The sequence below is a fragment of the Schistocerca serialis genome, chromosome 2 (assembly GCF_023864345.2).
Source record: "Schistocerca serialis cubense isolate TAMUIC-IGC-003099 chromosome 2, iqSchSeri2.2, whole genome shotgun sequence".
Lineage (NCBI taxonomy): Eukaryota > Metazoa > Arthropoda > Insecta > Orthoptera > Acrididae > Schistocerca > Schistocerca serialis.
This window is the reverse complement of record NC_064639.1, coordinates 830731365-830758118: the sequence shown is the minus strand read 5'-3', so window position 1 is coordinate 830758118 and position 26754 is coordinate 830731365. Positions and strand designations below refer to the sequence as shown.

The following is a 26754-nucleotide window of genomic DNA, read 5'->3' as shown; positions in this document are numbered from 1 at the left end:
TTCAGCATTTATAAGCCAAGTGACAGTTTTTTTTGAGAATGAGTTACTCTGGAGATTACTGTCAGTGTTTTGTGTTCCTTGTTCCATGCTTTGATAACAATCACTTCTCATTTCATGTTAGAGAAGCTATAATCATACTTGCACTGCATGCTTTAGGTGGTTTCATTTTTCAATGGCCTTTTGAGCCTGCTTTTTATTGGTCGTTTTGTATAGTTTCCTGCCTAGTAATCTTTGTTGATTTGAAACTTTATATTGTTTGTAGCTTACAAAATCTCCTTGTGGATGTTTACATTTTGCGATCAACATTGTGTTGTTATTTCATGATTTGTGTGTTTTTCTTTTGGGGATAGTACCAGTGACAGCAATCTCAAGAAAAACATTTTCTATGTCTAATTATAAAACAAGATGTGTTGCCTACTCATAATGTTTACAATAAAATTATAACCAGTGGAAGTGCTCTAAATATGTGACTCACACCTGGTGAATGAGCTGTTTTGCTTTCTTGTTGCTTAAGACAGAAAAACAAAAATAATTGTCACAGCAATTGATTTATAATGTTCAGTTTGATGTCAGTGCACCTGAGTATTATTAGTTACTGTGCTAGTTACAAAAATGGGAACAAAAATCATTGGGCAATATTTTAAATATTTCATCAGCCTCCATTGAATACCATGGCAGGTGGCACTGCTATGCCTTTGAAGTGTGAACTTCCCAAGAGTGAGCCTCCTCAACGAACACGTTGGCTGGTATTCTTCCTGCTAGTATTATAACTGCAACTTGGCAAAAACCTGAAATATAATTGGCACCTCTGCAGCCGTAAAGTTACTTCCTGGATGACATAAAATTATCCTGCTAGATTCCCTTCATATTTTCTTATCATTTCTATTGAATAATCGAAGTGATTTTCATGTAAGGTGTGACGTAATGTTTTCTGTTTATAGTTTTCAGTCCAGGAAGGTCGTTCCATGCAGAAGTTGCTACTAAACTCATTTTCGACATTGTTGTTTTATCTGTCGTAGTCACCACTTGGCCAATAAGGGAGAGACGAATATGGCAGCTCTTCTCCAGCTCTGAAGTAACAGGGTTGTCTATAAAATAAAGGCTGCTTTGCTTCATGTGTCTTTCCAGTTCTGCCAACACAATTTTTGGCTTTTTTTAATATACAGTTTTATTTATGAAATGCCACTTTTCTTTATTGCATGAGTATGACAGAGAACAGCAAGTAAACATAGCCTGTTTGTAAGTCGAAAGTGCCTAATATCTTACTAATTATGGTTCAAATGGCTCTGAGCACTATGGGACTCAACTGCTGAGGTCATTAGTCTCTTACTAATTATCTCAATATAGGCACATTCGTGTTACAGATATTTTGTTTTATTAACATAGACTTTCATCGTAACGTTATCGTGCTAAGTTGTAATTCATTTGTCATAATACAGCCCATATTTTAATAGCATATTCCTTTTCACTCTGCAGCAGAGTGTGCACTGATATGAAACTTCCTGGAAGATTAAAACTGTGTGCCCGACCGAGACTCGAACTCGGGACCGGGCGTGAGTCGTGCTTCTGTAGTTCAGATGGTAGAGCACTTGCCCGCGAAAGGCAAAGGTCCCGAGTTCGAGTCTCGGTCAGGCACACAGTTTTAATCTGCCAGGGAGTTTCATATCAGCGCACACTCTGCTGCAGAGTGAAAATCTCATTCTGGAAACATCCCCCAGGCTGTGGCTAAGCCATGTCTCCACAGTATCCTTTCTTTCAGGAGTGCTAGTTCTGCAAGGTTCGCAGGAGATCTTCTGTAAAGTTTGGAAGGTAGGAGACGAGATACTGGCAGAAGTAAAGCTGTGAGGACCAGGCGTGAGTCGTGCTTCAGTAGCTCAGATGGTAGAGCACTTGCCCACGAAAGGCAAAGGTCCCGAGTTCGAGTCTCGCTCAGGCACACAGTTTTAATCTGCCAGGAAGTTTCAGCATATTCCTTTAGTTCATTGAGCTTAATGGTAAATTAGGGTAAATTAGAGAGAAGTTAATCATCGAAAATATATTCTCTCAGACAATCTGAAACAGTCTGATGTTGCTCAGGTAGTTTACCGATTCCACACCTGTAGAATCCTACTGGTTGTGAGATTAAGGTGTTGTCACGCAAAGTTTCATGTGCATTTTCATCTGGAAAGAAATTTTTGTGATGCTTGTTCAATAAAGAGTGGGAAAGGTAAACATTTTAGGGCACAAGATCAGAGAAATAAGTGCAAGAGGGATGATTTCCCAAACAAAGTCCTGGATTTTCTTTGTGAAATAAGCAGATCGTGTTATCGTGTAATAGTGGCACTTGATCCAGTTTTGTTGGTTGTTTTTTTTGTGCTGTGATGACAACTTCATAAAAAAACAAGGTACCCTGAGTCAGCACTTTCTACTTCGGGGAAGCGCCTGTGCCGTCCAAAGATTTACACCACCTCAAGGCATAAAGCAGTATAATGGATACTCAACTATAACCAAAGTTGGAAAAAAAATTCAGTTACTACATCAGCAGTTCACTACAGATTGAACATCATATACTGGTTACATTTTCTATTTGAACTTATGAATATTAATTTCTGACACATTAAATAGCCATAAACATTAAAACAGGAAACCTTAAACTCTTTTGCAAACCTTTAGAAATATGCATTAACTTCTGATGGCGAGTGGCTTGCCCTTTGAGAAATTTCAGTTGTAATACTTTGTGAGAAGCATGCAAGTAATTGGTATCCACATCATCAAGTGTTTCATACTCACTTGTAGATACAGTACTAAGATTTGATTATTGGTCTGGAAAGCTTGAACTGTGTCATTGTGCATGTTAGGGTATCTAGCTGTTTTCAGTCAAAGCAGTTGTTTGCTGTACCTGCACTTTCTGCTCTTAATGAACCAACTGGTTGAGAATTTGTCAGATTCCTTGTGTGTGTGTGTGTGTGTGTGTGTGTGTGTGTGTGTGTGTGTGTGTGTGTGTGTAGCATGTAGTTCAGGCCTGAGATGGTTGTATGACATTTTGAGGGTGTTTTCTTGTACCATGATGTGGGCCCACTCTTTCAGTTTACTATGAACATGAACCAGATTGATTATTTCACTTGCAGCCTTTCTTATATGTGTTCATGATGAGTATTTTGTGGACAGTCCTATTTTCCAAGATGTCAACAACAGTATTAACAGTGCTGCACACTTATGTTCCTGCTTTATGAGCACTAAGGCACCCTGTCACACTTCAACTGGCCTGCTAAATCACCCAACCCGGAAAATTTCTGAGATTGTTTGGAACAACAGATGAAATGTATCACACGGCACCCTGGCATTTTGATAGCTCTACAGGATCTAATCATCAGTGGGTGGCTTCAACTGGATTTGGCGTATCTGGAGAAACCTGTGGACTCTCTTCCCTACCAAACTGAGACAAGTGTAAAGGCTAAAGGCAGCGTTACATGGTATTAGCACGATATTTCCTGGGGACTTACTTACGTTTTCTGTATTCTGCTTATTTATCTATATTTGAACACTAATGTGTCTACATGCTACTGTAGAATGAATACTAATCTTTGGTATACAAAAAAAAAAAAAAAAAAAAAAAAAAAAAAAAAAAAAAAAAAAAAAAAAAAAAAACTAGTGGTTGTTTGTGAAATGAACAGTTATGCTAAAAGCATCCAGTTTTCCATCCTTACGAGAAATAGAGAGGAATTGCAGGATAGGGAGGACAAGAAGAAAAATAAAAAGAAGAAGAAAAGAAATAGTTTCTCACACCCTAATGTTACGATTATCCAGAAAGTAAAGATTCCAGGTGTGGTTTAAGTAGAAGAAAAGTTAAATTTTTTACAATTTGTGACCCTGAAATTTGTTTTCTTGCCTGCTCAATCCAGTATGCCTCAATTATAAGTATATAGTTTTGGAAAGTGTTCAAACTGGCTATGTTGATAAGGGTACATGTGTTGTTTACTCACATCTGTGTGCAGTTAGCTTTGATGTTTATTTCATAAACAGTTCCATTTTTTATTTTTCACAGCAAGAATAGCACACCTGAAGAAAAACATCAGAGAAGTAAAGCAAATGTGGTTAATGGTGCTGTCTCGCCATCATTACCAGAACAGTTGGCTACTGAAGAGAACATCTTTAAACTACATGGCATTGATCTTCAATTTCCTATAGAATGTGATTTCTGTTTAGAGAAGTTTATAGAAATGGACTCCTTTGAAAGCCACATGGTACAACATAAGTAAGTACACAGTTTATAAAATATTAATTTGCTCGAACAGTCCACAGGTGTACTGTCGGTCCATAGTGCCCGTTGGACACTATGGACCAGCAGTACACCCATGGACCTGTTCAAGCAAGAAATATGCCGGGAGAAACTGAAGAATCAGATATTAATCTGCTGTTTTCTAGAACTGCTGACTTGCAAGCTTCAGGTATAGAAATTTTGTGTTCATAAATCAGAGTTTTGTAATCATCAGTAAACAAATAAGGTATGTTGACTTTAGTCTTTGTTACATACCTTAACAAAAATTCTCAGTTGTTTTTTCTTTTTCAAACTTAGAATATATAGGTAAAATACATAGGCAAGTAGTACAGAGAAAATTACAGCAGTTCCACACACACACACACACACACACACACACACACACACACACACACACGCGCGCGCACAGCTGTGCAATGAATATTGTTTTCGTGGTGTTGCTGAAAATGTTGTGTGTTTACATTAATGCACAACTGTCATCTGCATGCAAGACAACCAGGTATCTCTTAAACAATGGCTGCAAGCTTCTGTGAAATAGGCAACCTGCTTTTCTAGAGTGTGTATAGGTGGCTTGTACACCAAGCACTTATTGCCCCCCCCCCCCCCCCCCCCGCCCCCCTCCCCCCTCCCCACTAAAAAAATCCATTTGAAGTCAGCAACATCTCTAAAACAATAATTATTATTCAGTAGTTTGAACACATGCTCTGAAAATCAGAAATAAATAGTATCAAAACCTTCATGAGCCCTAGTGGGTAAATTACGCAACTATGACATTTTTGTCGCATAAGAAAGTTTTATTTTTGAAATTTTTTTTAAAGAGCTCTTCTCTAAACACACTCGAATTTTGTATATATGTATATTTTTTATGCTATACATAATAGTATGTTTCATAATTCCAATTTAGGGGCATAGAGGAGACAGACTGATCAGGTTTCAATAAGGAACTCATACCCAGAAATGTACTGTTTTGGATGTAATAGAACTTTGAAGATCAGATCACTTTCAAATCTCCAGTGTCAAGATACAAACACAAAGTGAGAAGGGGGCACCCTCACTAGTGCCTGATGTAATTATGACATCATGTACTATTTTTGGAAGACTACAAAAGTAGTTGTGATAAACCGGTATGTATGCCCCTATGAAGATTGATTTTCGTGCTCCATGGATGACTAACATACTTGACTTTGAAGAGGGCAACCTTCATCATTGTGGAAGTGACCCTGACGATGAGTATTCGAAACATTGCTCTTGCCATGGGCTCCTATAGAACACACGGGTAGAGCTTATTGCCTCCTGTACGTGTGCATACCATGAAGGGGGAAATGTGAAAGTGATCCAATATTCAAACTTATTTTACATCCAAAATATACACATCCTGACATGGGTTCATTATCAAAACAACTTTATGTACTAAGTCCCCTCTACAGTCCCCTACAAGCCTTTAATAGGATTGGTGAAACACCTGAGAGAGGGAGAGAGAGAGAGAGAGAGAGAGAGAGAGAGAGAGAGCAATACAAAATTTTATTCATTTTCATGTACTTCATTAAGCTCACTGCACAATCACAAAACTTAAATTGGCCATTAAAGATATATGTTACAGAACCGCTGTAATTTTTTCTACTGTACTTGTTTGAATATTTGATTTTTTGCCTGTTTCAGTGTTATTTCCTGTCAATCTTGATGTTTTATGAGATGGAATCCTTTTGTGACAACACTGTTGCATAATCCATTCTTGGAGCTTTCAATGATTACCTCCCTTGCCTTCATCAGAACCAACTGACTGTCAAAGTTGCTGCTGTGATAGCCTTATACAGGGTGAATTAATAAAACTGACGAAGTAGAGGGACAGATTCCTGATCGGAAATGAAGGAAAAAAGGTCCTATGAACATGTGTCCAGAAATGGACAGTGTGTACGCAATGACAACAAATTGTGCTGGAACACAGTACAGAGTCACATAGCATCCGTGTCACAACAGATTTTTCAAAGTGACCTACATGGGATTGCAAGTGATGGGGATAGTAGCAGTTGTCATGGAGGATATACATAATTTTGGCTTGCACCATGTTGTTGGGCCACTTTCCTGGAGCTTGTACTAGGGTCCATCTCAGTATACTGTTGGGCCCAATCTTCCATATCTGGTGTACGCACAGTCTGCCGCCGCCCTGCATGTTCATCTGTCGGAAAGGACCCGTGATGATACAACTGCCCAAAAAGGGCTTGAAATGTTTGTGATGTAATGGGGTGTCTGTCAGTGTACTTGTTTTGGCACAGTCGTGCTGCCTCTAGACCATTTTCATCTGCTTGGCCATACACAAACGCCATCTCAGCTTGTTCCGAACATGAATGCTGGATCATTCGACTGCTTTCAGTAAACTGTGTCAATACCACAGCCTGCAACACACAAAGAATACATGGCACACGGACAGGAAACTGTCATTTGTCAGCACCGTCTACCGTAGCAATAATTCATTTTCAGACACGTGTTCATAGGACCTTTTTCCCTCTAGTTGCAGTCAGGAATTTGTTCCTGCAGTTTGTCGGTTATTAATGTTCACCCAGTATAGCCCAAAGACGGCTGCTGATTGGCCAGTAGTTATGTCATGCTATTGCAGATGGTGTCAGCGTCTGTGCTGGTAGCGTCACCGCTCCTGCCGTAGTGTGCATGGTGCAACAAATATCTCTGGCTCTTCTCTGCATTCAGAGCTTGATTACACACACTGTTAAGATTATATCTGCTGTCACGGTTGAAGATTTTCTCATATGTGCGCAAAGGAGTCATGTCAGCCCTTAATAAAGGACTGAATTTCACTCCTACACCAAGCACTGTACCTATTGTGGAGTTCCTTAGTGGAATGGAATAGGCGGTGTGGCATCTATTACAATATAACATTGACACTGTAAGACTTGCCACCAGTCGCATTTTAGCCTCAACCAAGTCGCCCAAATCTAAAATCAGCAGAGCAGAGAGAGAGGGGCTCTGTGCATTGCAGAAAGATGAAGATTTTGTGGTATTTGTGGCTGACAAGGGAAATGTTATGGTTGTGCTTAATGCAACTGAATATCACAGCAAATTGGCATCATAGTTGGAAGATAGCACATACAAATGCATAAATTGGGACTCGACTCTGTCATACAGAAGAAAAACAGTGGAACTCCTGAAGAATTCTGGTCTACCAGAGGACAGCATCAAAGTTCTTAGAGCAAGAGTTCATAGACATCCTGGGCTGTGACTGGCCAAATATTTAACCAATTTGATGACTCAAATAATAGAACACTGGGAATATCACATCAAAAACTCTCAGATGTTCATTTAGAAAATTAAACAGATTAAAGTTAGCCCAAATGATATTTTAGTCAGCCAGGATGTGGTCTCACTAATTACAAAAGTTCCTGTGCACCCCTTCATCCGTCTTCATTTTATCGTTATGTTGACAATATGTTTATGGTTGGGCAACACAGTGTGGAAGCTCTTGGGCATTTCCATGAACTATGAATGGTACACTCCAAAACATCCAGTTAACCATCGAGACACGGAAAGAAGGAAGGCTGTCATTTTCAGATGTTTTGATACAACGAAAGTTGGATGGACATCATGGCCACTCAATTTACCACAAGCCAATGCTCACTGATTTATATCTTAATGCCCAGTCCAAAAGAGAGCAGCTTTAAATATACTGCTACACAGAAAAAAAAAATTCTGATGAGGACCATTTTGATTTCTGAATTAATCGTGTGAGGTATGTGCTCCAAAAGAATGGCTATGGGTCACATGGTATGATGTCAGCGTTCACCAAAAAAAGGAAATATTAAAATGTTGAACATTCACGTAACGAGCCATCGACTGCATTCCTTCCCTTCTGCAGAGCTACATCCAACTAAATAGGCAGAGTCCTGGCATGAAAATGTGTGTCATTTATTTTCCAACCTCTTAAGAAGGTAAAGATGCTACGCCCTCTTTAGGACACTCTCTGCCTCAGAATCCCTGGGATTTACATCACCACTTGTGAGGGTGGCAGCTGTTACGTTGGTCACTTCATTCGCACCATTTCTGACCACTAAGCAGAACATCAATGACATATTAAAAATTGAGAAATGGAGAAAGCTCCAGTTGCTGAGCGCAGCCTCACAAACAGACATAAAATACTGTTCGATGAAACAAAAGTTTTGCCCCAGGCTCCTATATACTGGGACTGTGTAATTAAGGAGGCTGTAGAAATAAGAATTTATGAGAAAAACTTCAACCATGACAGCCGATAGAATCTTTGCAGTGCATGGAAGCAAACAATCGATGCAGATAGCAGTCAGAGGTATGCGTTGTAATGTTTGTGCTATGGCGGGTACGGTGGTGCCACCAGCACAGATGTTGAAACCATCTGCAACAGCGTGACGTAGTTACCGACCAATCAGAAGCCGTCTGTGGGCCATATAAGGCCACCGCTGCAGCTGTTCTGACAATCAGTTGCTCCTGATGAACACAATGGAGGTTCTTGTCAAAAACTTGAAGTTTTACCGTGAACTGACGCGGCAAGAAATCCAAGAACATTTTATGCAATTTTGGTGTTATTTTTTTGCCAGTTTTGGCAATATTTATGCCAGTTTTGATATTACTTTCTGATGGCTTTAAGACCCTTATGTTTCTATACTCGTCTTATTTTGTTGTTTTTCAGTGTTATTTTGAAAATGAAAATATACCTATCAGTTAATTACATTTGCTGTCATCAATCTGTGTTTGGCCTAATAGGTAAAATTCACACTGCTTTTGCCAGATCCTTGAATCCCTCGTGCTTCCAATTTTCTAAAATGGGAGAGAGAGAGAGAGAGAGAGAGAGAGAACTGAAATGGCTGGATGGATTTGGATGTAATTTGGAATGGGGTTAGCTTATATCCTGAACTAGCACATAGGCCTTATATATACCTACAGTTGGGGGTGGAAAAGATGTGTAACTGAGCATCCGAAATGCTTTGGAAGGGTCTAAATGAACTCCTGCAATGCTATTGGTCCTTTATGGATTTGTAATTATTTGTTCATTAATGTGCTACACTGAACAAATTATCGAATTCTAGGAAAAGCAATAGCCTAAAAGGAAGTAATTTAGATCTCTAAAGCACTTAATACTGTTAACTGTGACATCCTTGTAGAAAAATTGGAAACAGTAGATGTTCGAGCATCTGGCTAAAAGTGGTTGAATCATGCCGAAGAATCTGAACACAGACTGATGTCATCTTACTCTAATCACAATGTGAGTTTAGTTTCAGTTAGAAAAAAGTAGAAATGGGAGTACCCATAGGAAATATTCTAGGTCCCATTTATTTCTTATGTGTATAATGAATACAAGTGCCCCAGATTATGCAATCAATGTTGTACAATTTGTAGATGATGCTGGACTTATATTTACTATAAATGTGAGAGTTTGTTGGTGTGTGTGTGTGTGTGTGTGTGTGTGAGAGAGAGAGAGAGAGAGAGAGAGAGAGAGAGAGAGAGAGAGAGAGATATGATGTGGCTGGACGGATTTGGATGTAATTTGGAATGGGGTTAGCTTATATCCTGAACTAACAAATAGGCCTTATATATACCTACAGGTGGGGGTGGAAAAGATGTGTAGCCCATGATGCGCAAATACTCATTCTTTGTTCATCCATTATTTGAGAGTTCAAGCACTTAGTGACATGTAACAAACTGCATACAGACCAGGGTTGTCCGTAAATTAAGATCTCCAATAATCTCCCCTAAGGACGGAGCGAGCTAGCTTAAATCTACAATAATGCCATGTTCCTTGCTTCTCATACCTCTATTCTTGCCAGTCCCCACCTCCCTGCAATGCTCATTCTTGGCGTAGCAGCCGTTAACGATGGAAGGGAAAAATCGACACTCCTGCCAAGTGTGAATTGCGTTCTGTGATTAGATTTCTGTGGTTTAAGGGATCAACCCCTATTGAAATCCATCGCCAGTTGATTGGCAAATTCTTCACAGAGACGAGAAACACTGTCTGAAGGCACAGTCTGTTTCACTGATAGGACCTGAATTACTATAGCCAAGTTAAACAACTGAAATAAATTGAAACCAAACAAGTTCACTGCAGAAGAAGAACGAAGGACGTAAAATGACACAAGTTTTGTTAGTCCCTTGTATGTTGCAAGAAGGCTGCACTGTCCTAACACAGGGATCACTTGACCTAAATAGGTACTTAACTTAACATTTGCAGCACGCAACGGAGGTGTGCCCAGCAGTTTGTAAGTGTCTTGATTGATCAGTGAAACTGCAGCCCCAGTATCGAGCTGGAATGGTATCCCATCCTCGTCGCCAATGTTGTGGGTTGGCAGGAGAGCCAACACCGGTTTTGAGAGGAAGCCGAAAGGCACGCGTTTTAGCTCATGCAGGCTGGCGTGAGGTCTGGAACAGGTCAAGGAAATTAGACTTTAGCAAAAAAACGGACGTAGCTGGTGGAATACTTAACTTTAATCCATAAATGATGAGCGTCGCTCTTGACGGTAAATGATTACAGTATCAATCGTAATTGGTAATGGCGCCTTGCTAGGTCGTAGCAAATGACGTAGCTGAAGGCTATGCTAACTATCGTCTCGGCAAATGAGAGCGTATTTTGTCAGTGAACCATCGCTAGCAAAGTCGGTTGTACAACTGGGGCGAGTGCTAGGAAGTCTCTCTAGACCTGCCGTGTGGCGGCGCTCGGTCCGCAATCACTGATAGTGGCGACACGCGGGTCCTACGTATACTAACGGACCATGGCCGATTTAAAGGCTATCAACTAGCAAGTGTGGTGTCTGGCAGTGACACCACACATTCTTTTTAGTGAAAGCAGTTTGTGGAGCAACTGAATGAAAACAGTCAGTGCAGTGCGGTGCATTCAGTTCTAAGTGTAAACATTTGATCGTTTTGACATTATTTGTTTGTGTATTCTTTCGGACATGTTCGAAAGACAGATACCATTTTGATCATGCAGCCACCTTGAATCGAGACATGAAAGAATTAATGGCATTAGCTGCCAGTGACCACTGATTTAAATCAGTGGGGAAAGCTGAAAATTTGTGCCAGACCAGGATTCGGATCCAGTTCTCCTGCTTACTAGGCAGGTGCACTGACTACTGTGCCATCCGACATAGTGGTCACTTCAGGTGCACTGACTACCCTAGCATACCTTGTCAGGACCAAATTCTCTGACCTGTGTTTGAATCCCAGTCCAGCACAAATTTTCAACTTTCCCCATTGATTTAAATCAGTACCCGCTGGCAACTAATGTCATTAATTCCTTTGTGTCTTATTTTGCCATTGCTAAATCGTTATTATTGACTGTATTCTGTTTTCACCTGTCGTGAGTGCTAATAAGTAGCTTTCAGTTCAGTTTTTTTGTCCATGTTTATGAGCAGACATTTTTTTAATAGTAAACTTCGTGTCTGTATCAAAATGCTGAAATGTTCACTGGCATGTAAATGGAAGATATCTTATGATCCTCAAGATAAGTTCAAAGTGATATACAGTACCTGCAATGATGATTCATATCATGAAACTGTTCTAATAAAAGCAGTTCAAAAAAAGATTAAATAATGATATCAAATATTTCTGGCAACAAATATGGTTCGAAAGCAAGTGATTAAGTCACCAAAGATGTAAAATAAATTTTCTCTTATGTGCTTTCTGTTCACACCACCTCAGTATTTAGCAAACTGAATTATCGGTGATGGATGCAATTCAGTGGAAAGAGAGAGACAAAGCATCAGTAAATTTAAATTAAAAAGTTATTGTTCATTTATTTAAACATAAATTTATAACGTAGCACCAGTTGTTAACCCCTGAAACCAATCAAAATCTGTATTTAATGTAAGATGTATGAAATTTTTTTATTTTTAAGTACATTAGGATATAAGTTTTAACATACTTTTTATTCATCTCTCCTTAAAATAGGATACAGAATTTGTCTCTAAGAAAGTTGGCAGCCCTACTCGTGGTTCACATATAACCAAAAAAGCTAAAAAAATAGTGTAAATGAAATCACTCAGATCTGAAGGCTGAGTGATAATTTAACTGAGATATCTGTCAGAGATTTGTGTTAGTTGATTGTCTTAAGTGCAAGTGTAACCACACAAACCCAGAGAGTGAGTGAAAGCATACATAAGCTGATGTAACTGGAGAGACTAGATTATTTGGTTGATTCATTCAACTGAAAAAAAAAAACAATTGACTGCCAAATCTGGCGTTAAATCCAGTCGGCTGTCCTGTAACCATTTTTGGTACACACTAGCAGTGTGTGACATTCCCCTGCTGATTGCATTGTTGTTGTAACAACGTGCTGTGTATGATATAAAGGTTGATTTGTCCGTCACACTACTATCAAACACAAAACCCTGCCTACAATGTCATGTTATTCAATTATGGTACCATTATTCAATTATGGACTAGCAAGATGGCACGGTGCGGTAAAATCGCAAGTGAAAACTCACCAGTAAAAACGAACTTAAAAGTGCAAACAACTGCAAGATTTGTGACAAGAAAGCATTAAATGGCATCAAGTGTAGCAACTGTCACTGTTGGTTTCATGAGAAATGTTCCAAAGTAAGCATAAAATTTGTAACTGATGATTTTACATGGTCTTGTCTTGCCTGCATTAGTCATGCTAGTGAACGCAAATTTAAAGACGTAATCAGAAAAAAGGACGAAATAATCAGAGCACTTTAAAGTGGTATGTTTGCTCTAAACAAAAAGTATAATGCCCTGAAGAATAATAGTGCACTTTTGGAAAAGACAATACATTTCTCTCCATCACTAGAAGTTCACAATAAAGAATCCAATGTAAACAAAGCGGACATGTTGATTCACTGTACAAATTGTACTTCATTAAAGGAAGACAGCCATAAACAACAGGAAACTGAGAAAGACATCTCAGCGTCGTGTAATAACGGTTTTTCAAAGGAATTTGCTAAGTGTATGTCAAACAACGGCTCAGCAGTGGGAAAACGGCTATAAAAGAAGAAAGTGAAACTATTTGGTGACAGTCATGCCCTAAACATTCAGGAATTATTGACAAACAATGTGAATGACAGTGTTAAAGTTTCTGGCATTGTAAAACTAGGAGCAAACTTCGATAGCAGAGCAGTGAGTGTTAATGAAGAATGTTCTGATTTCACAAGGACTGATTGTGCTGTGCTCATAGGGAGTGCTAATAACGTCTACAGGAACAAAGCTAGTGCCTTTATTAAGAAGCTGTTTAAAGTACTGTGGTTCCTGTATTTCACCAATGTCATCGTAACAACATTGCCACTAAGGTATGACTTACCAGACTGGTCATGCATAAATGAAGAAATTAGACTTACTAATTTGAAACTGAAAAACTTCTTCACCAAGTTTGACATTAGTAACTATGAAAGAAACTGTTTCACATACCATGGAATGCATCTCAACAAGTACAGTAAAAGGACGCTAGCTTCTAACATAAGCAAGCTCTTGAAGAGATCTCTCTTGTCAATGAAAGTAGAAATACGTCTGTTGTTGTTCTGGGCGGTCTTTCACAGGGAAACTTACAGAAAATAAAAGAATGCAATTTAGAATTAAAGATCAACTCAGGTGCCACATTTGACAACCAATTAAATGACTCTCTGTTTGATTTAAACCATAATAATTTCATAATGCATCTTAACATAGGCGGTCTATCTGTAGGAATGATGAAACATCCTGGTCTTTCCGCAAGTGGACTCAGTAAACAAACTACAATGCTTTCGTATCAGAATTCATGAGCGTTTTCAATGAATGCTTCCCCTTCATAACAACATGTGATAAAAACTGTAAAAAGAACTCATCAGGATCTCTAGTATTAGAAAGAGGAAACTGCACATGCAAGCAAAGAACAAACGTGATGCAGAGTTTGTCAGCTATGTAAACAAATACAAAAGAATATTTGGTAGAGTAGTTAAACAGGCAAAACAAATGGCAAACAGTAAATACATATCAGATGCCACAGATAAATCAAAAGCTGTATGGCAAATTGTCAGGAGTGAAATAGGTGCAGAAAAAACAAAAAGTTTTAGTCATAAATTAGAAACAGATGGGGAAATGATTACAAACTCCAGACATATTTGCAAAGAATTCAACAAGTATTTCATAAATTCTAACAAAACTAACGAACTACCTCCACCACAGGTAAGTACCAATATAATGCAGCACAGATCAGTAGAATTCAAATTCACTCATGTATCCTGCTATGAGGTGGCTAACATTATAAAATCTCTAAAAAATCTGAAATCTGTGGGCTGGGATGAAGCCCCAACAAAAATAATAAAGGCAGGATGTGATAATATTGCACCCCAACTCTGTCACATAATAAATCAATCATTTGATGAGGGCTGCTTTCCTGATAGGCTGAAGCATGCGAAAGTTCAACCTATCCTCAAAAAGGGCAGACAAGATGGGATAGGAAATTTTCTCTCATTACCAATACTACCAATTACTTCTAAAATATTTGAGCGAGCAGTGTGTAACCAACTAGAAAAATATAATAAAAAACGCAACATTATTCTTAATAATCAGTATGGATTTAGGAAGGGCCAAAGCATTGTACATGCTATTAATTAACTAATCTCTAAAATAAGCAAATGCCTCGATAACAAGGAGAGCATATCCAGTATCTTCTGTGACCTCAGTAAGGCATTTGATATGGTAAACCATAAGCAGGTGCTCCTCAAATTAGCTTCTTATGGCTTCCATGAATAATCTGTAAATTGGAAGTCATATCTCAAAAATAGGAAACAAAGAGGGTAGTTATACAACATAAGGGCGAGAAAGCTTGCCCTAGTTGGAAGGAAAAACAAGCAGGTGTACCCCAGGGGTCCAAACTAAGCCCATTACTATTTCTATATTATGTAAATGACATGCCAGGTAAGGTAACTTCAGATAGGATTCTGTATGCAGATGACTTAGCAACAGTAGTCTGTTGTAATAACACTGAAGAATTATCACAAAAAACCAAATACTCTCTTCAAAAAGTATAAAACTGGATAAATAATAATACTATGAAACTAAACTTAACAAAAACACAGATTGTACACTTCAGGACCAAACAAACAGTTGAATATGTAACACAGTTAAGTTATGAAGGCAGAGAACTGATAGCTGCAGAATCTGTCAAATTTCTGGGGGTGACCGTAAACAAAAACTTGTCATGGACTGATCATGTGGATTGCTTACTGAAGCAGTTAAACAGTTTTGTTTATTCAGTGAGAGTTCTGAATAAAGTAACTGACTTAGCTATTAGGAAATTTGTGTATCATGCGTATTTTATATAAGTGGTAAGATATGGCAAAATTTTTGGGGGAGTTGAAAAAGGAAGCCTTCTCAGAGTGTTCAAGCTACAGAAAAAAATTATCAGAGCTATGACTGGAACAAACAGTAGACAATCATGCAAACCTTTATTTGCAAGCCTTGACTTACTGACAATTCTTTCCATGTTTATATATGAAGCACTTCTCTTTGAGTTAAAAAACCAACATCTTTTTGAGGGAAATTCATTTACGCACACTTATGAAAGAAAACAAAAAGAAGATTACATGTTACCTTGCCACAGACTAACATTATTTGAAAATGCTCCATATTACATGGCTTTGAAGATTAGCAAAAAATCTGTTCAAAGTTGAAGAACTGCAAGCTAGAATCCACCTGTGCAAACATTAGAAAATATTTATAAAGCAAATGCTACTACATTGTGGATGATTTTGTAAATGAGGAAGACAAGTAGGAGATATTATATTTGTTTTGTTTTCCTGTTTTTGCTACATTATGTTCTATGTGTATGCTTATGTTTCCTTTTAATGGAGTTATATGTTCTTTTTATATGTGTCCATACTTATAAACTATGTATCATGTGATCTATGAATCTAAATACAGTAAAACTTCGTTTACACAGATCCGAAGGGACCGAAAAATCAGGAGTTCATGTTAAAAAAATTTGTGTTAAGTGAAAAACACAGGTTTTAATAAGTATAAATGTACAGCAGTACACTAATGTGTAGTACACTACACTATCAATCACTTTATTGTAAACTTATAACACTATAAAGTGATTGTAAAATTACAAGTACTCACAAATTATGTACGTTACTTTCTTGGAAAAAATTCGACCATGGTTCACTGATGTTCGTGGGAACGATAATATTTTGTAATTTCACAACCAATTATAATGATAGCGTCCGTAAACCCAGCAGTGATGTCGGATGTTGAAGCGAACTGTTCTGAACAGTCCAAGGCTGTAAACATCTCCTGACTGTTAGGTGGAATGGTATCTGTATTCTCTTCCTCTTCAGTTTCTTCCGATGGCCCTTCTTGCACCTCGTTCACAGATTTTGGCACATCTGATTCCACAGAAGCACATACGGCAACATCATCATGTACACTAATGAATTCTTCGAAACTAATCCCAGGGCTCGCAATGTCCTGCAGAACTGTCCATTCATCAGGTGAAGTGACATCTTCTAACTCGTGGACATCTTCAGTGTTGCTATGTCTCCAAGCTTTATTAAAGCACTTCCCTATATTATGTGGCGATACTGAGTTCCAGGCTGCTGCGAGGGCTTTTATTGCGCCAAGCAGATTCCAATTTGGGGGTGCACTATTGTTTTCAGCAGCATGAATTGCAGCTCTTACAAGTCACTTACGATAAGCTCTCTTTATGAGAGAGATTATGCCTTGGGCCAAAGGCTGAAGGCGGCTTGTGCTGTTGGATGGAAAAAACTGAACCTTTATGTTGGATAGGTTCAGATCATGAATGTTATGGGCTGTACATCTGTCCAATGTAAGAAGAACATATCTATTTTGAGCAACCATTCGAATGTTTAAACAAAGGAGCCACTTGCGAAATGATATGCTATCGATCCAAGCTTTCTTGTGGTGAGAGTAGATGCAAGGTAAAGTGTCCATATTTATGTTTTTAAAACAGTGTGGTTTCTCAGGTTTACTGATAACCCAGGGACGGAATTTCTCACTGCTGTCAGCATTACAGCACAGTACAACAGTCACACGTTGTTTGCTTCGTGCTCCACCATGACACTTATCACCTTTTATCCCCAGGGTGTGATTTGGAAAAAGATGGTAGAAAAATCCAGTTTCATCCATTATTTTAAACACATCACACTGAGTACTTTTCCCTCACTCGGTTGAATTCGTGCAACCAGCTGTTCACACTTTCTTCATAAATTTTATTTCCTTCACCACAAATTTGTACAGATGAAATTGAATATCTCTTCTGGAACCGATACAACCAACCAGCAGAACAACGGAAGTCTTCTATGCTCATATCTTTAGCAATATCATTTGCTTCTGACTGAATCACAGGGCCAGTTAAAGGTATGTTAGATGCACGCATATGATTGAACCATTCTAGCAGTAACGTCTCGATGTCTTCATACTTGACAGTACAAAGTCTTTTCGATTTATTTCCAGAACCTGATGCTGCAGCATTAATAATTTTTTCGCGATTCTTAATAATCATAGATAAAGTAGATTTAGGAATTCCAAACTGCTCTGCAATTGCTGTTTTCTTGGTACCATGGTCCACTTCATCTAGAATCTTAAGCTTTAACTGTACATTTAGAGCTGTCTGTTTCCTTTTTGCCATTTTCACGTGCTACGGTACCGGTTGTAACTGTAGTTTTTATTCAGTATTCCAGCTCGATATGGCTACGACTAATAGAACACCTGTCAAATCTGGCACTGAGTACGTTCCTAAATGCTGCTGCACACATTATTGAATGTCTTACAATGTACAGCATACACAGATTATTGAGGTGATAATCGCGGCTACTGACGTACAATACATTAAAAACGAGTCAACAATAAGTATAATTAGCTTTGTGGCTACATTTCCTACATTCATTCCGGAAAATAAATTATGCTTTAGAATACTCTAAGGTCAGAAGTTTGTAAAAATTTTTCTTTCGAAAATTCAGTCTTGATCACACCATGTATGCTTCAAGTGTCCATACATAGTGTGATCAAGACTGAATTTTTGAAAGAAAAATAACGAGGTTATACTGTGTCTAGATATAAACATATATACTACTTTTATGAAAGAAAAATTTAAAAAAATTTTTGATTACTGTTCCAAAAATGTGTTACAGTGAAATTTAATTACGCCAGGAGCTGAAAAAGATTCCTGATTCGCCTTAACCAAAATTCGTGTTAACAGATAAAACATACCATAAGAACTACTGCATTCCTGGTGGGACCGTTATTTTTTTTCCCATTAACAGCGAGTTCGTCTTATGCCAGTTGGCGCTAACGAGGTTATACTGTATCTAGATATAAACATATATACTACTTTTATGAAAGTATGTGCTCTTTGAAGTATGTCCATATTTATAAACTAGAGAAACAAACATGAAAAATACTTTAAAAGAATGATTTCAAACCACTGTGGAAATTTTAACAAAAAGGAAGAAATCTAACATGTAATTATCTTTTTATGTTGTAATGTGCTTCTGGGAGCATCCATTTGCTTTATTTTAATGTATCTTGTTTTAGGTATACTTAGGTAGGCATAGAATTATTCACTGATGAGTCACCAATGTTTCAGTCAAATGATTGTATATGGTGTGTCATGTGACAATAAAGATTCTATTCTGTTCTTTCCATAACAACTTGTTTGCGTAATATCTTTGAGGAACATATTGATTGAACTATGAGCAGGGATTTATTGCAGTTGATCTTTCTGTTGATACAAGTAGATTACTTGAGCTTACTTATATTTTTCGCGTGTGTTGTTGTGACTGTGTATTTCAAGCATTTTACTTCATGTTGTTGTTGTTGTGGTCTTCAGTCCTGAGACTGGTTTGATGCAGCTCTCCATACTACTCTATCCTGTGCAAGCTTCATCATCTCCCAGTACCTACTGCAGCCTACATCCTTCTGAATCTCCTTAGTGTATTCATCTCTTGGTCTCCCTCTACGATTTTTACCCTCCACGCTGCCCTCCAATACTAAATTGGTAAGCCCTTGATGCCTCAGAATATGCCCTACCAACCGATCCCTTCTTCTAGTCAAGTTGTGCCACAAACTCCTCTTCTCCCCAGTTCTATTCAATACCTCCTCATTAGTTATGTGATCTACCCATCTAATCTTCAGCATTCTTCCGTAGCCCCACATTTCGAAAGCTTCTATTCTCTTCTTGTTTAAACTATTTATCGTCCATGTTTCACTTCCATACATGGCCACACTCCATACAAATACTTTCAGATACGACTTCCTGACACTTAAATCAATACTTGATGTTAACAAATTTCTCTTCTTCAGAAACGCTTTCCTTGCCACTGCCAGTCTACAGTTTATATCCTCTCTACTTCGACCATCATCAGTTATTTTGCTCCCTAAACAGCAAAACTCCTTTACTACTTTAAGTGTTTCATTTCCTAATCTAATCCCCTCAGCATCACCCGACTTAATGTGACTACATTCCATTATCCTTGTTTTGCTTTTGTTGATGTTCATCTTATACCCTCATTTCAAGACACTGTCCACTCCGTTCAACTGCTCTTCCAAGTCCTTTGCTGTCTCTGACAGAATTACAATGTCATCAGCGAACCTCAAAGTTTTTATTTCTTCTCCATGGATTTTAATACCTACTCCGAACTTTTTTTTTGTTTCCTTTACTGCTTGCTCAATATACAGATTGAATAGTATCGGGGAGAGGCTACAACCCTGTTTCACTCCCTTCCCAACCATTGCTTCCCTTTCATGTCCCTCGACTCTTATAACTGCCATCTGCTTTCTGTACAAATTGTAAATAGCCTTTCGCTCCCTGTATTTTACCCCTGCCATCTTCAGAATTTGAAAGAGAGTATTCCAGTCAACGTTGTCAAAAGCTTTCTCTAAGTCTACAAATGCTAGAAACTTAGGTTTGCCTTTCCCTAATCTTTCTTCTAAGATAAGTCATACGGTCAGTATTGCCTCACGTGTTCCAACATTTCTACGGAATCCAAACTAATCTTCACCGAGGTCAGCTTCTACCAGTTTTTCCATTCGTCTGTAAAGAATTCGTCTTGGTGTTTTGCAGCTGTGACTTACTGGGAATTTCGCCTGTCTCATATATCTTGCTCACCAGATGGTAGAGTTTTGTCAGGACTGGCTCTCAGTAGTTGTAATGTTGTCTACTCCCGGGGCCTTGTTTCGAGTTAGGTTTTTCAGTGCTCTGTCAAACTCTTCACGCAGTATCATATCTCCCATTTCATCTTCATCTATATCATCTTCCATTTCCATAATATTGTCCTCAAGAACATCGCCCCTGTATAGACCCTCTATATACTCCTTCCACCTTTCTGCTTTCCCTTCTTTGCTTAGAACTGGGTTTCCATCAGAGCTCTTGATATTCATGCAAGTGGTTCTCTTTTCTCCAAAGGTCTCTTTAATTTTCCTGTAGGCAGTTACCTATCTTACCCCTCATGAGGTGAGCCTCTACAGCCTTACATTTGTCCTCTAGTCATCCCTGCTTAGCCATTTTGCACTTCCTGTCGATCTCATTTTTGAGAAGTTTGTATTCCTTTTTGCCTGTTTCATTTACTGCATTTTTATACTTTCTCCTTTCATCAATTAAATTCAGTATTCCTTCTGTTATCCAAGGATTTCTACTAGCCCTTGCCTTTTTACCTACTTGATCCTCTGCTGCCTTCACTATTTCATCCCTCAGAGCTACCCATTCTTCTTATACTGTATTTCTTTCCCCCATTCCTGTCAATTGTTCCCTTATGCTCTCCCTGAAACACTGTACAACCTCTGGTTCTTTCAGTTTATCTAGATTGCATCTCCTTAAATTCATACCTTTTTGCAGTTTCTTCAGTTTTAATCTACAGTTCATAACCAATAGATTGTGGTCAGAGTCCACATCTGCCCCTGGAAATGTCTTACAATTTAAAACCTGGTTCCTAAATCTGTCTTACTATTGTATAATCTATCTGAAACCTTTTAGTATCTCCAGGGTTCTTCCATGTATACAACCTTCTTTCATGATTCTTGAACCAAGTGTTAGCTGTGATTAAGTTATGCTCTGTGAAAAATTCTACCAGGCAGCTTCCTCTTTCATTTCTTAGCCCTAATCCATATTCACCTACTATGTTTCCTTCTCTTCCTTTTCCTACTGTTGAATTCCAGTCACCCATGACTATTAAATTATCGTCTCCCTTCACTACCTGAATAATTTCTTTTATCTTATCATACATTTCTTCAATTTCTTCATCATCTGCAGAGCTAGTTGGCATATAAACTGGTAGTACCGTAGTAGGTGTGGGCTTCGTGTCTTTCTTGGCCACAATAATGCGTTCACTATGCTGTTTGTAGTAGATTACCCACACTCCTATTTTTTTTTTGTTCAATATTAAACCTACTCCTGCATTACCCCTATTTGATTTTGTATTTATAACCCTGTATTTGCCTGACCAAAAGTCTTGTTCCTCCTGCCACCGAACTTCACTAATTCCCACTATATCTAACTTTAACCTATCGATTTTGCTTTTTAAATGTTCTAACCTACCTGCCCGATTAAGGGATCTGACATTCCACACTCCGATCCTTAGGACGCCAGTTTTCTTTCTCCTGATAACGACGTCCTCTTGAGCAGTCCGCATCCGGAGATTGGAATGGGGGACTATTTTACCTCCAGAATATTTTACCCATCATTTAATCATACAGTAAAGCTGTATGCCCTCGGGAAAAATTATGGCTGTAGTTTCCCCTTCATAAAATGCCAAAAACAAAGAAGTTTAATTGCAGTTGTAAATTTTGTGGCAATCAACATAAGCGTGTTGTTGGAAATTGTAAAAATGGAGAAATTGTTATGTACCAGCGAAGTTAGGTTAGGTCTAAAAGTGCACCAGGCAGTGCTTCAAAATGCAAGTTCAAATACTTACCAAATATGAACAAGATGTTGGTGCTGTAAATAGTGAAAATAATGGTTACATTTTAATTAGTAAGTGCAGGCTTTCAGAATTGCTCTTGTCTGTTGCTAAATGTAAATATTGTAATGGTGAATAATCCCTTACGTATAGTGAAGATATAAGAAAGAGAAGAGGTCTGTCCAGCAAAATTGTTGTGGAATTCTGAGTGTCTAAAGCAACAAAATGTACAATGACATCTCATGTAACATGCACAAAATATAGTGAAGTGAAGATTTGCTTTGCTTATGCTATGAGGCGTATTGTGAAGGGAAGAAAAGCAGCCCAGATATTCTGTGCTATGATAGATCTCCCACCGCCACCAGTCAAATTTGAGAGGTATTGTAACCATCTGCATAATGCCCTAGCAGAAATTGTGAAGTGTCTGTACAGAGAGCATTGAAAGAAACTGTAGATATTTGTCAATCTATTGATAATGTTGCTGCATTGGACAGTTCCTGGCAGAAGAGAGGCTATAAATTACTGAATGGAGTTGTCACAGACACCTCTGTAGATATAGGCAAGGTGCTGGACTATTAATGTGTGACAAAACACTGCCAAGGTTGTGCTAATAAGGTAAATGAACATGAATATGACAAAAGCTTTGAACGTTTCATTGGTGGTATGGAAAGCAAGGGGGTAGCCTCTATTTTTAGTAAGTCACTTGCTAGACATGGTGTGCGATACACTCACTACCTTGGTGATGGTGACTCTAAAGGCTTCAGTAGTATTGTGGCTGCTGAAACATATGGTGAAAATGAAATAAAAAAATATAGAATGTGCAGAACATGGGCAGAAGAGAATAGGGGCAAGACTTAGGAAACAGTGCAAGGACAAGACAAAAGAAAAACCTCTCTGATGGCAAAGCAATTGATGAACAAGGCAGGATCACCAAATCATAAATAGAAGACCTCACAGAATATTATGTTCTAGCCATCAGGAGAAACAGCTAAAATGTCAGGGAATTGAGGAAAGCACTTTGGGCAACTTTGTTGCACAGAATACCCACTGATGGGCATCCACAGCTTGACCCCTGCCCAAAAGGAAACATGAGATGCTGGAAGTATAATAGGTGTGAAGCAAATGGACAAAAACATACACAAGTACCTCCCATACCAGAAATTGTTATGGTAGAACTAAAGGCAGTATAAAGAGATCTTTCAAATTCTAAACTACAAAAATGTTTACATGGCAAAACACAGAATCCGAATGAAAGTGTCATTAGTTGCACTTGGGAACATTTGCCAAAAACTGTTTTTGTTGGAATGACAGCTTTTCAGATGCGTGTGATGGTGGATGTCATAATATGTTTTAATAATGGAATAGCAAGCAGATTAAAAACCATGAGCAGACCAGGCATCAAAGCTGGAGACAATCGGAAAAGTGGGCTACTACGAGTGGACAGGCAACATGTCGCTGAAGCTCAAAAAGCTACTTCATGACAGAGGCGACCAGAATAACAAAGAAAAGAAAGAAAACTAAAGAAGATGAAAAGGACACTCAGAAACAGGAAGATTATGGAGCTGGAACGTGTTAACATGTTATCAGTAAGAAGAAAATTACATGCAAAGCTTTACTTTAAATTTCCCATAATTAACATTTTTTGCATATTAAGTATCGTTATCTCATCCAGTATTAAAGCAACAAAAACAAAATTTTACATCAGTAATAAAATAGTGCTTGCCTACACATTCAACAATGTTTCAAATGTTTTCAGCTTGAACATGTCATATGTTCTTAAATTATTAGGAGAAAAAATTAACGTCTATAAAACATTTTTTTTTTTTTTAAATGTGCAAGACATCAAATTGATAAATATTTCTGGTTTACTATTTCAGCAGTCAATAAAAAAAAAACATACAGTATTAAGATGAAAATCAATATTCAGTGCACTATGTATTCCACGGTTTTTAATTTTTTTTTTTTTTTTTTTTGCGTAGAGTTCACAATATACTAATTATTTTGTCAAAGTTTTATTTCAGTACCTGTTAAAAGTTTTTGATGTATTAAATTAAAAAAATAATAAAAACTACAGGCCATGACATCCAGGTCCTCTTAATATGCTGTCAATGACAATATTATTAGAGACAGAGAAGAATAGTAAGAAACAGTTTTTGTTCGAGCAAATTAGTTATATGTTGCCCCCTCTGGCTGCTCCAGCAGAGAGAAGTAAATTTGTCTTATCTCAGAAAGCTATATCTTAACAGAAGCTGTTTTATTTTTTGCGACAGAGAAACCCATGTGTAAAGAAGACCATTCTCTTTGGCGTACACTATGGTCAGATTACTACCATTTAATTTGATTTTTGACTATCTATATACAGGGCTATTGCAAATGATTGAAGCGATTTCATAAATTCACTGTAGCTCCATTCATTGACGTATGGTCACGACACACTACAGATACGTAGAAAAACTTATAAAGTTTTGTTCGGCTGAAGCCGCACTTCAGGTTTCTGCCGCCAGAGCGCTCGAGTGCGCAGTGAGACAAAATGGCGACAGGAGCCGAGAAAGCGTATGTCGTGCTTGAAATGCACTCACATCAGTCAGTCATAACAGTGCAACGACACTTCAGGACGAAGTTCAACAAAGATCCACCAACTGCTAACTCCATTCGGCGATGGTATGCGCAGTTTAAAGCTTCTGGATGCCTCTGTAAGGGGAAATCAACGGGTCGGCCTGGAGTGAGCGAAGAAACGGTTGAACGCGTGCGGGCAGGTTTCACGCGTAGCCCGCGGAAGTCGACGAATAAAGCAAGCAGGGAGCTAAACGTACCATAGGATGGTGCTCCACCTCACTTCCATCATGATGTTCGGCATTTCTTAAACAGGAGATTGGAAAACCGATGGATAGCTCGTGGTGGAGATCATGATCAGCAATTCATGTCATGGCCTCCTCACTCTCCCGACTTAACCCCATGCGATTTCTTTCTGTGGGGTTATGTGAAAGATTCAGTGTTTAAACCCCTTCTACCAAGAAACGTGCCACAACTGCGAGCTCGCATCAACGATGCTTTCGAACTCATTGATGGGGACATGCTGCGCCGAGTGTGGGAGGAACTTGATTATCGGCTTGATGTCTGCCGAATCACTAAAGGGGCGCATATCGAACATTTGTGAATGCCTAAAAAACTTTTTGAGTTTTTGTATGTGTGTGCAAAGCATTGTGAAAATATCTCAAATAATAAAGTTATTGTAGAGCTGTGAAATCGCTTCAATCATTTGTAATAACCCTGTATGTAGGGTGCCTGTCCATTCAGACATGTCTAAAAGAGCAGACACCATTTCTGGTCCAGCAGCCATTCTGAATTAAGACACAAAGAAATTACAGACATTGGCTGCAAATGGGCATTAATTTAAATCAATGGGGAAAGTTGAAAATTTGTGCCGGACTGGGATTCGAACCCAGGTCTCCTGCTTATTGGGCAGATACTCTGACCACTAAGTCATCGAGGCACAGTGGTCATTGCGACTGCACAGACTACCCTAGCACACCTCCTGTCAGACACAAATTCTCAACTTCCCACACATTGCCAATGTTGTGCCCCTTGCCTATTATTCTCATTACTCGCGACATTTCACCAGTTCATGTAAGAGTTTGAGCCTGGTGTGCCTGAAGAGATCACTGGCCACCCTTGCCTTAAATACACGTATGTGGTGTCTGTTCTTGCAGCTAGTGTCTGTAATTCCTTTGTGTCTTAATTCGTAATGGCTGCTGGATCAAAAGTAATGTCTGTTCTTTCAGATATGAGTGAAAGAACAGATATCAAATATATACAGGGTGGTCCATTGATAGAGACCGGGCCAAATATCTCATGAAATAAGCATCAAACTAAAAAACTACAAAGAACGAAACACGTCTAGCTTGAAGGGGGAAACCAGATGGCGCTGTGGTTGGCCTGCTAGATGGCGCTGCCATGGGTCAAACGGATATCAACTGTATTTTTAAAAAATAGGAATCCCCATTTTGTATTACATATTCATGTACTACATAAATAAATATGAGTGTTTTTAGTTGGACCACTTTTTTCGCTTTGTGATAGATGGTGTCCAGACCGTTCGCCGGATAGTTGTGTTATTTAAGGAAACAGGAAGTGTTCAGCCACATGTGAAACATCAACCATGAGCTGCAACAAATGATGATGCCCAAGTAGGTGTTTTAGCTGCTGTCGCAGCTAATCCGCACATCAGTAGCAGACAAATTGCGCAAGAATTGGGAATCTCAAAAACGTCAGTGCTGAGAATGCTACATCAACATCAGTTGCACCCGTACGATATTTCTATGCACCAGGAATTGCATGGTGGTGACTTCGAACGGCGTGTACAGTTCTGCCACTGGGAACAAGAGAAATTACGGGATGATGACAGATTTTTTGCCTGCGTTCTATTTAGCGATGAAGCGTCATTCACCAACAGCAGTAACGTAAACCAGCATAATATGCACTATTGGGCAACGGAGAATCCGTGAGGGCTGCGACAAGTGGAACATCAGCGACCTTGGTGGGTTAATGTATGGTGCGGCATTATGGTAGGAAGGATAACAGGCCCCCCATTTTATCTATGGCAAACTAAAGGGTGCA

At 38.6% G+C, this 26754-nt stretch overlaps 1 protein-coding gene and 1 non-coding gene across 2 annotated transcripts in view; one reads left to right on the top strand and one right to left on the bottom strand.

Annotated features, from left to right (window-relative positions):
* The window catches only part of LOC126458100 (zinc finger protein 345-like), a 173193-nt gene that overhangs the window by 60081 nt on the left and 86358 nt on the right, over window positions 1-26754 (top strand). Inside the window, exon 3 of the mRNA XM_050094926.1 lies at window positions 4025-4234. Within this exon, the coding sequence (XP_049950883.1) occupies window positions 4025-4234 (210 nt within the window). The remainder of the gene's footprint in view (window positions 1-4024; window positions 4235-26754) is intronic.
* On the bottom strand, window positions 25558-25632 carry Trnai-aau (transfer RNA isoleucine (anticodon AAU)). The gene has a single exon. It is a non-coding gene; the product is annotated as a tRNA-Ile (tRNA).